General features: G+C 46.6%; 1 protein-coding gene across 2 annotated transcripts in view; it reads left to right on the plus strand.

Moving 5' to 3' along the window:
- The window catches only part of LOC138265305 (cytochrome P450 2J2-like), an 82,953-nt gene extending 71,872 nt beyond the window's left edge, over positions 1–11,081 (plus strand). For both annotated transcript variants that reach the window (XM_069212913.1, XM_069212914.1), the window contains one exon: positions 9,783–11,081. In XM_069212913.1, the coding sequence (XP_069069014.1) occupies positions 9,783–9,961 (179 nt within the window). In that variant the 3' untranslated portion in view covers positions 9,962–11,081. The remainder of the gene's footprint in view (positions 1–9,782) is intronic.
- The last annotated feature ends 308 nt before the right edge of the window (positions 11,082–11,389 follow it).

The following is an 11,389-nucleotide window of genomic DNA, read 5'->3' on the forward strand; positions in this document are numbered from 1 at the left end:
AGTCCGGTGCCACCAAGATGACCTGGGCCCGGTCTTGACGAACCTTCCTCAGAACCCGAGGAATCAAGGGTATGGGGGGAAACGCGTAAAGCAACTGCCCGCTCCAGGACATCTGAAACGCATCCCCCAACGCTCCTTGCAACGGATACTGGAGGCTGCAGAACAACGGACAGTGCGCGTTCTCCCGAGTGGCGAATAGATCCACCTGAGGCGTACCCCACATCCTAAGATGTAGAGGACCAGGTCTGGATGGAGACGCCACTCGTGATCTACTGAGAAGAGAGGACTGAGACCGTCCGCACGTACATTCAGTACTCCGGCCAAATGATTTGCTATTAAGCAAATCTGATGGTCCTGAACCAAGGACCAGAGTCGCAGAGCCTCTCTGCAGAGAAGGTACGACCCTACTCCTCCCTTCTTGTTTATATACCACATCGCGGTAGTGTTGTCTGTCAGGACCTGAACTGACTGACCGCGAAGGGAAGGGAGGAAGGCCTTGACCGCCAAACGTACCGCCCGCAACTCCAACAGATTGATATGCAACATCTGTTCCACTGGAGACCAATGACCCTTGATCTCCAGGTCCCCCAGATGAGCTCCCCACACTAGAGTAGAAGCATCCGATATTACTATGGCCACAGGAGGTGGTAGTGAAAACGGTTTTCCTTGGGAAAGGTTGCCGTCCACTGTCCACCAATGAAGATCCGCTACAGCATCCCTGGAGATCTTTATTGAATCCCCGAGATCTCCTTTGTGCTGGAACCACTGCCTGCGGAGGCACCACTGAAGAGCCCCCATATGCTAGCGAGCATGAGTGACCAACAGAATGCAAGAAGCAAACAGACCTAGCAGGCGTAAGACCTTGAGGACTGGAACTGCCGCTCCAATTTGAAACATTGGAATCAGTGCCTGAATGTCCCGAACCCGCTGAGGTGGGGGGTAGGCCCGAAACAATGTTGTGTCCAGTACTGCCCCTATGAACAGGAGGCGTTGAGAGGGCTCCAGGTGAGATTTGGGTACATTTACTGAAAAACCCAGATCGAACAACAACTGGGTTGTCATTCGCAGATGAGACAACACAAGCTCTGGAGTCTTGGCTTTGATCAACCAATTGTCCAGGTAGGGAAAAACCGCTACTTCCCTCCTTCTGAGATGTGCTGCAACAACCGCCATCACCTTCGTAAAAACCCGAGGTGCTGAAGTAAGTTCAAACGGAAGGACCGCAAACTGGTAGTGTTGCATCCCGACCACAAACCGGAGATACTTCCTGTGCGACTTGATTATTGGAATATGAAAGTACGCATCCTACAAGTCGACAGACACCATCCAGTCTCCTTCGTTCCACGCCAATAGTACCTGCGCTAGGGTTAGCATTTTGAATTTCTCCTGTTTGAGGAACGAATTCAAAATCCTCAAGTCTAGAATCGGTCTTAGACGACCGTCCGCTTTGGGAATCAGGAAATATCTTGAATAACACCCCTGACCCCTTTCCTGCAACGGCACCAACTCTATTGCGCCCTTTGACAACATGGTCATAACCTCCTGTTGCAACAACAGAAGATGGTCTTCTGAACAAAATGAGGGATGGGGGGAAGGGAGGAGGGGACTCCTGAAAGGGGAGAGCATAACCTTTTTCCACAATTCTTAACACCCACGAGTCCGTTGTAATCGACTCCCACTTTTGGAGAAAAAGACTCAATCTTCCCCCTACAGGAGAAGTATGGACGATAAAGTGGGGAAAACTAGGGCTGCTTCTGCTGTTGTCCACCAGAGGAGGAGGATGAAGAGGAAGGCTGCTGCGCTGGCCCTTTAGCTCTACCCCTACCCCGCCCTCTAAAGGCACGATAGGGCGGATTGGCAGGTTGCTGGGCCAAGTATTGGGACCTCCGAAAGGCAGAGCCACGTGTAAACCCCCTAAACCTGCGAAAAAGGTCTATAAGATGCTGCAGCAGAAGTCTGTAAGCCCAAAGACTTAGCTGTTGCCCGACTGTCCTTAAACCGTTCAAGGGCAGAATCCGCCTTGTCTCCAAACAGCTTTTCCCCATCGAATAGTAGATCCAATAAGGTGGATTGAACGTCCGATGAAAATCCAGAGGACCTTAACCAGGCATGCCTCCTAGTAGCCACAGATGTTCCCATGGCCCTGGCTACCGAATCAGACGTGTCCAGGCCAGACTGTATAATTTGTTGTGCAGCCGCATGCGCATCCGTAAAAAGAGACCCAAAGGATCTTTGCACCTCCTGTGGCAGATCCTTGGCTATCTCTTTAGCGGAGTCCATAAGGGTGTGGACATACCTGCCCAGCACACAGGTAGAATTAGTAGCCTTGAGCGCCATACTACAAGATGAAAAGATCTTCTTCGAAGACTGCTCCATCCTCTTGGACTCCCTATCAGTTGTGACTCCAGGGAATGTTCCAGGAGCAGACTTCGCGGAGCGAGACGCCTGGACTACTAAACTTTCAGGAGTCGGATGATGTGACAGGAAAACCGGATCTCCTGGTGCGCCCCTATGTCTCCTCGCCACTGCTCTGTTCACTGCAGGAGTCGTAACTGGCTTCCTCCACAAGTCCAATATAGGCTCAGTTAAAGCCTCATTGAAAGGCAGCAAAGATCCGCACCGGACGCAGAAGGATGCAACAGCTCTGTGAGCAGGTTAGTTTTCACCTCCGCCACAGACAAAGGCAAGTCCAGAAACTCTGCTGCCTTCCTTACCACCATATGGAAGGATGCGGCCTCTTCTGTAAACTCCCCCGGAGACAAAATGTCCCACTCCAGGGAAGTATCCAGCCCATTTGCAGTGGCCAGACCTTGGAATTCATCCGAAGGCTCAATCTCACTTTCCTCCAGCTGTCTGTACTCTTCCTCCTCCAAAAGTCTTAAAGCCTTCCTACGAGACCGAAGATGTGTCTCCAAAGCCGGTGTTGATAATTAATCCATCAATGCCGAAGACTTCGAACCTCGGAAAGGCCCAGGAAGAGATGGGTGACTCCTAGCCTCACACGGCGCCGGCGCCGACACGGAGTCCAACGATGACCTCAGCGGAGTTGGTTGGCAGGAAGGCGATGGAACCAGTCTGGAAGGAGACATCATCGACGTCGAATGGCGCGGCGATGGCGTCGGCTGACGCGATGGTGGAGCCACCGTCACAGGTGGTGAACTCCCACAAGGAGATACCCTCGGCGCCGATCCGACACTCTCCGCTGGACAAAAGGATATGAATGGAGCCGCCTTATACGGCGTTGGAGAGCCCAAATCCAATGCCAATGGCCCCGTGGGACCCGCCGGTGCACCAGCAGGGGCCATAGACTGAAAAACGGCATTCATTGCATTAAAAAATGCAGCTGGATCCGCCCCTGGAGCCGGGAAAGCAGGATATTGCTGAGCAGAGGACTGCTGTACATCAGTCTCCCTCGACGCCGGCGAAAATGTAGGGCTATGATGCGCAACCTCAAAGACAGACGGCGCCGGCGACAATTCCGGACTCCTGGGCTGAGGCGTCACAGTAGGGCTCATCTCCCATGTCTTCTGGCGTCGAGAAGACCGAGACCTCGACCTCGATCGGCTCCGCTCCGACCGGCGCCAAGAGTCATGACGGCGCCGTCAATCATGATGACGCCGCTTCTTATGCTTTTTTGGTGAAGCATGGGAGGAATCCCTCTTATGGCCCTTCTTCTTCGCTTTCGCCAGCAAAAGCTTCGCCTCACGCTCTTTTAAAGCCTTAGGGTTCATACTCTGGCATGATGAGCATCCTTCAACGTCATGCTCAGAACTAAGGCACCAAATACAATCCGAATGTGGGTCGGTCACTGACATCCGGCCCCCACATTCTCTACATGGCTTGAAACCGGACTTCTTTGGAGGCGACATTGTAACCACCAAAAAATGCAACAGTAATCAACGAGCCAGGAAGAAAAACCGTTGGCGTCGAAGGCACGTAAAAAAGGAAAACTGACGTCAGTACGCCGACGAGGACCTCTTATTGGCACGTTGATGTCAGACGGAGTCACGTGGAGCCGTGCCATTATGACGTCCTCGTCGACGTGGACAGCTAGGAAGAAGACTTTCCGTTGGATGCTGGCGCAAGGACAAATTCATAAGGTGAGGAATCCACAGGTAGTTGTATCCATCAGAAATAGATTTTTTTTAAAAATAGAAATTCACTTAAAAAACCAAAGGTTACAGGGACGTTATAGTTAGGCTCACATTTTAAACATATGAAACCATAGAAATTCTCTAGTTACAGCCAGAGTTACCTCAAGTAACTTTAACTTGTGCCCTAAGGTTACTATAACTCACGCCCTATCCGTGATTGGCATATTTAAATTACTAGTAAGTCTCTAGTATAGAGCACCAGGTGTGCCCAGGGCCTCTAAATCAAGTGCAACTAGTGGCCCTGCAACACTGAGTTTGAAACCCATATGAGAAGCCCTGCAAACATCTCAGGTCTGCCACCACAGTGCCAGTGTGTGCAGTTTTAAACTGGCATTTCAACCTGGGAAGTGCACCCACTTGCCAGGCCCAAACCTTCCTGTTTATTGCATGTAGGTCACCCCTACATTAGGCCCAAGGCAGCCCCATAGGCTGGGTGCGGTGTATTTAAAAGGTAGGACATGTACTAGTGTATTTTACATTTCCTGATAGTGAAACACTGATAAATGTGGTTTTCACTATTGCAAAGCTTCTCTCTCCCATAAAGTAGCATGGGAATTGCCTTGAAATATCTTTTACGTGTAATTTCCCATTGGGAGCAAATGGAGATGTTGAGTGTGGGGTCTCTGAAATACATCTTTTGGCGAGGTTGGTTTTTTAATTGTAGGCTTGAAAATGCCACTTTTATAAAGTGGGCATTTTCTTGCTTAACCATTCTGTGCCTTTGTCTGTCTGTCAAAATGCATGTCTGGCTCAGGTTGTCATTTGGGCTGTTTGTGTATTCACTCTATACAGTGACACAAAGGCAGCTGAAGTGTGCCCTCCATATCCAGGTGGTCCATCACCAAGCTGATCACTCTTCCTGAGCTATAGTGGTGGGATGAGCGTACACTTGCACCTGACTAGGGTTGTGTCTGTCCTCAAAAAAGCAATCTCAAACCCCTTGGAGTATGTCTAGGGGCAGGGCAGAGGAAGGCATTGTATTGTAGACTACAAAGACTTCTCTTTGATGTTTGCCTACTTCAAAGACAGAAATGGGTATGAGTACTGGTCCTTTGACACCACAAATTTAGAACACTTCTAGACTGAGGACATTCTGCTAGGGAGAAGAGCTGGATGCTGTAAGAGAGCCTGCCACTCTGCCTGTTGCTTTGTTGTGCTGACCTGCTGCTTTTGTCCTGGGAGTGAAAGGACTGGACGTTGCTTTCTACATCCTGCTTTCCAAGTTTCTACAAGGGCTTGAACTGAGTTTGCCTCCTGATAAGAAGTCTCAAGGACTTTAAAGACTTTGGGGGTTATTCTAACTTTGGAGGAGGTGTTAATCCGTCCCAAAAGTGACGGAAAAGTGACGGATTTACCACCAGCCGTATTACGAGTCCATTATATCCTATGGAACTCGTAATACGGCTGGTGGTATATCCGTCACTTTACCGTCACTTTTGGGACGGATTAACACTCCTCCAAAGTTAGAATAACCCCCTTTATCTGCCAGTGCCTGGGCTCTTATGCTGAGAGTCCTGACATACCAAGTGATACCAACTCCAGGCCCTAGGCCCTTGAAAGTGTAAGCTGGTGACCTAAAGGAGAAAATCCATGCACCGATGCCCAGCAGCTAAAAAATTGACACAATGCCTGTCCCATGGCTGGAGAATGGAAGCAGCAGAATCAACACAGCGCCTGTTTCACTGTGGGTCCATCAACACAGAGCATACAGATTTTCCACACATTATCCTGGGGCATCAATTCTTTACCGACCCCACACTGCAGTAAGGAACAAAGGCTCCATGTCCAGAAAATGACTCATCGTCTTTCCATTGCAGAAAGAATCGATACATCACCTCCCCTGCCAGTAAGGAACTGAAGCATCGCCTCTCCTGTGAGGTAACAATCGACCCATCACCTCCTCTGCGCAGTAAGAAACCGAAGCATTGCTTTGCTTTTTTGGCGCCTCACCTCCCCTTTGGCCCTTCTTTTTGATCCATCTCAGGTTCATTGTGCTTAAAAGATACAACCATTGATTTATATGGATTAAGATTCATTTAAACTTTTAAAAGGTGATATCTTTACTTTACTTGTGTATGTTGGATTTTTGTCGTTTTGGTTTTGTTTTACTCAGATAAATATTGGCTTTTTTCTAAACTGGCGTGGAATACTTTTGTGGTGCTTTCACTGTGTTACTGTGTGTGTGTATACAAATACTTTACACAATGCCTCTGAGATATGTCTGACTGCTTGTGCCAAGAAACCAAGTGTGTGAGCAGGGGTTATCTTAGCTGTGTGACTCCCTTACCCTGACTAGAGTGTGGGTCTCTACTTGGACAGGGTGAAAACCACCGCCAACTAGAGACCCCTATTACTAATAATAAATACAAGGAGAGGACACTACTCAAAGTAAATGAAAAAGTACACTTGGATACATGTTTGCTTTCTATTTTTGCGAATGAAATGTGCAACCAATGGCAGTAAGGGCAGTGACAAGAGTATCAAAGTTCAAAGCAGGGGTAGCTGTTGCTGCTACCCTACCCCCTGCCCTCACCTACATTCATGAAAGAAACTGGAACAGTGCAAGTGCTTACTACTGCTTCAAATTACCTAGGAACTCGGGGAGCATCACAAGTGTCAATGTCAAATAGATTTATTGTTTTAAGTTAATGAAAACCATCACAATATCATGCACATATAAAAAGTTCTCTAATTATAACTTTACCAATAAAACCCAATTACCAGCAATCTCAAAGATTTGCTATTTACTCAATATCTACAGTACAATTCTGTTAAATATATTTTAAAAATGGGTTTTAAAACCAATTGTAATACCTAAAAATAAAACTTCTAAGATATTAATCAGTAACTCAAAGTGCCATAATACTGCTAAATGTATTCAGGAGTCTCGGTTTTGGGCTGTACCCGCACATCGTGTAAGTTGTGTAGCATGTTGTAAAATACATTTCAGCAGTTTACAATTGATCGGAGGGTCGGAGGGGGTCAAGGCTCCTCATTATAGCCGAGTGACAACTTTGAATCCCCCGTTCGTTGACGGGCGGTTTCAGCAATAAAATGCATAATTCATTTAACGCCAGGCTAGATAAATGAAGTCTTTCCTCGAGCTACTGCATAGCCTGCATGGGTTTGGGCCTTGATACCTCCATGTAGGTTGATCAGCCAGACATGGCAAGCCCCCTAGCCACAGAGCTAATAAATGACACTTGAAATGCACTGTATATCTCGTGCGAAGAGAAGCTGCTGGCTTTAAGCTATTGGAATAATTTATTACCATCCAAGTATGAGTCCGAGTTGCAAATTTATACTTGTCTTCAATCAAAGTGTGTAATTTTGCGATTCTATTAATGGCTCGGCAAAAGGAGGGATATGGAAGATTTAAATCCTAAGTGTAGCCTCACCCCTGAAGGTGTTGGACAACATTTTTGAAGCACTGTTTTAAGGACGATTTAAAGCTCAGCAGAGCAGACACACCAGTAATGGGTGTGTAATGGGTACCTTGACCTTTTTCCAATGTGGCAACCAGATTCCTCTGTTTACAAGGACTGGCACAAAGGATAATGCTTTTTATTAAGTCGTTTAATTACGTGGTCTCCCTTGGAGGTTTCTCTCTTTTTCTATCAAGCAAATGCTTTAAGAGAGACCATGACAAACAGATGTGTAACCAGAATAGTTTAAATATGCTACTATATTCTGTGTGGATAAAGGCAATGTATGTAATTTACAAGTATTGTAGCTCAGTACATTTAATCCCCTACCCAGGGCCTCTGCATCACTAGTTTGGATCCTGAAAGACATATACTGGTATTTACATTTTCAAAGGTGATCTAGATGAACCCTGAATAGTATTTTTGGTGCAGTAATAGTGCTCACAAAAAATACAGATACTCAGGGTTCACTCATGTCCTGTGCACAACGTATCACTTTCCTATTCTGAGTTCTATAGTTAAAAAGCCAATGTTTTTCTGGTTCCAAGCTGAGAAACCTTCAGGTCTGTGGAATAATTTATTATCTCGACTTGCAGTGAAAATCCTGTTGTGCCTAGACACCTAGCCTGACCTGAATGGAGGCCTGAGTTATTAAACACCTTTTATTCAGCTTTCAATAGAGTACATAAATAATGATTTTTGTAGCAGTTTGCTCTCCTCCTCTTGCTGTTCTGTTCACACATTTTACAAGTCCAAGCAGGCAGCCCTACTCCTATCTTCCTCCAACAGCCCCTGCTCCCCTTTCAAGTTATGTTTTCAATACTTCAAGCACTCCTCTTCTATCAGTCAAACTTTCACAAAGGCTCAAACACTTGCATTTTCTTTCCTGTTACCCAACTGTTCCAGCAGGAATCATGCAGTTTGAGTAGACTGTAAGATCTGAAAATCTAAGTACATGATGTTTGCAATTTGAAAAACAAGTAGTGAGTTAGAAACATAGTTTTGAGTAGGCTTTCGAGGGAAAATCGTAGTAAACCCTACAGTTAACAGGATCATAACCCGAGAGGATCAAGCAAAGGAAACCAAAACACTAGGGGAGTCATTATGACCCCGGCGGTAAAAACCACCTACCATCATGGCGACAGCCTCCAAAAGACTGTCACCGCGGCTACCAGCCGTCCGCTGTATTGTGACCACAGCCGGATTTCTGCCAGAAGGATGGCGGAAATCCAGCTGAGGCCATGCCAGTGGATGGCGGTAAGGTGGCACTGCTGCAAGCAGCAGCGCCACGCCTGTAGACCGCTGCCGAACGTATTATGAGAATAATACGGCCTGGCGGTGTTCTGCTGGCAGACGCTGCTGCTGGCAGCAGCGCCCCGTCCCGTCTCCTGCCGGAGAACCTCCTGACTACAAGTAAGTCGGGTGCTCCAACAGGGGAGGGGGTGGGGGTGTTGTGTGTGTGTTTGTGGGGATGGGGGTGTATGTCTTTGCGTGGGTGTATGTGGGTGTGTGTTGCATGTTTTGTGTGTGTGCATGTATGGATGTGTGAGTGCGTGTATGTTGAGTTGTGTGAATGCATGTCTGCGTGTATGTATCTAAGTGTGTGTGGATCTGTGTGAATGGATGTATACATGCGTGGATGAATGTTGGAATGGGTGTTTGTATGCGTGTGTGCGTGTGTGAAGGGAGGGGCGTGTCTGGGGGGTCTGGAGAGGAAGGGAGGGTGGGAGGGAAACATGTGGAGGAAGAGGGGGGCGGAAAAGACCCCTATCTCACGGATAGTGCCTACCGCCGTGGTTTTCTTGGCAGTAAAGATGCCACGAAAACCAGAGAGTGAAGTCTCCAGCCTGGCGGTCGTTACCGCCGTGGTGGTCGGTGTGGTACATTGGTGGTTTGGCTTTAGCCAAACCGCCAATGTCATAATATGGAGAAAAGTACCGCCAGCCTGTTGGCAGTACTTTCCTCCATATTAACGTCGACCGCCAGGGTCGTAATGAGGGCCTAAATCTGGATAAGAACATTGTAACCTCTTTGTTTTCAAACCTGGGGTCTAGATCCATTGCACTGTAGTCTCCCCATTCTGAGCTTCTATTCACCCACACGCCCCACATCCAAGGGCCTTCCTGCCATATTACCCGGCAAAAGATGCATCCTAAGCAGTAATATGAGAAGTGACCAAGCTCTCCTGTTTTTCCACTTGCAGGACACCGTGTGTGTTTGGGGGAGCAGCTGGCTAGGATCGAACTGTTCATCTTCTTCACAAGCCTCCTCCGGGCCTTCACCTTCCGGCTCCCCGAGGGAGTGAAGAATGTCAACATGGACCCCATTTTTGGGGCCACAGTGCAGCCACACCATTATCAGATCTGTGCTGTACCCCGCTAAGTAGAGGGTTCCCCTGGACAGAAGAAAGAGCTCATGATTCAGATTCACTTGACATCATCTTATAACTACCTATATTATCTCATTGTATAAAGATGAAAGTAACTAATGCATTAATATTGGAGATTGCATTTTGTGATAGTCAACCTATGGAATTATAACTGTATGGAGCACTGTTCTAAAATAGATGTTTTCATTTACATTTCATATTTTGCCTTGATCTACCTTATATTGTAACTAGGCAAAATGTACTCGCAAAGTGTCAGAGAGTGTCTCAAACTTTTATTGACCAGCAGCCCTTGAAGCTTGTGTAGACTGTGACTGCTCTTCTGCTATACTGTCTTTCTTTGGAGTTCTGACTCGAAAGCTGATGTTGGGAAGGGGCCGGGTAAGAGCAGTCTCGATATACTGTTTGCTCCAGAAGTAAAACATAATCAGGAAGACTCTTACTATAGCATAATGCCAATCAGTAATGCACAGTTATCAGAGTAGCTTTAGTTAGAGCAGCAGGTGCAAACCCCAAGGGTGGTTGGTTTGCATAAAACCAGAAGAAAACATATGCTGGGCAATCCCATTGTAAAATGTAAAAAAAAGCCCTTTCTGATGGATTTCCAAGGAATCACAAGTACAAGCATGCCAGAAAACAGCTAACCATCCATGTCTGTTTCAGTAACTGGCCAAGTCCTAGGTGTTAGCACATGACCTCAGGGACTGAGTTTAAGGGCAGATTGACTGAAACAAAATGACTAATGAATAGAAAGTCATATATAGTCTGTGAGGTTTGCAAGAAGCCTTCAGCACAATTTGAGGAACATTCATAGACTAAGCTAGGCTAAGGTTTTATCCTGGGTAAGATGATGACATTGCTTGGGGTGAAGAGGATGGCCTTTTTGGAGATGAAAGAAAGTATAATAATGAAAAATAGATGCTGTGGTCCAAATAAGGACATTGACATCGCCTCATATTTAGATCACCACTTTGTAGAGTTTTGATTGATAAAGTAGCACTGGCTAAACGTGGTGTAGTGCTTTTTGTTTTATATACATTTCTTCGTGTGACTTGAACTCATTTATAATAAAATACTGAAGTAGATGAATCCCATTTTGTGTCACTGATTTGATCACATAGAACAAGGAGGTATCACTATGATCAGATTTTCCAGTTTCATTGTGTGCAATTGAGCCACCAGAGTGCATCTTTTTCTGACATTTACGATCAATGCTTTGTCCTTAGCTCTTAAAGGATGTGATTAGAGCGTGGGCTACAGGCAAACATTATATCTTTTTTTTTTGGCAGTGTTAAATTGCCAAACCTTGCCTAGGGCCATAAATGTGCTCCTGTTCAGAGACAGACTATGGGGGTTATTCTAACTTTGGAGGAGTGTTAATCTGTCCCAAAAGTGACGGTAAAGTGACGGATATACCACCAGCC

Source organism: Pleurodeles waltl, chromosome 11 (genome assembly GCF_031143425.1).
Source record: "Pleurodeles waltl isolate 20211129_DDA chromosome 11, aPleWal1.hap1.20221129, whole genome shotgun sequence".
NCBI classification, from domain to species: Eukaryota; Metazoa; Chordata; class Amphibia; order Caudata; family Salamandridae; genus Pleurodeles; species Pleurodeles waltl.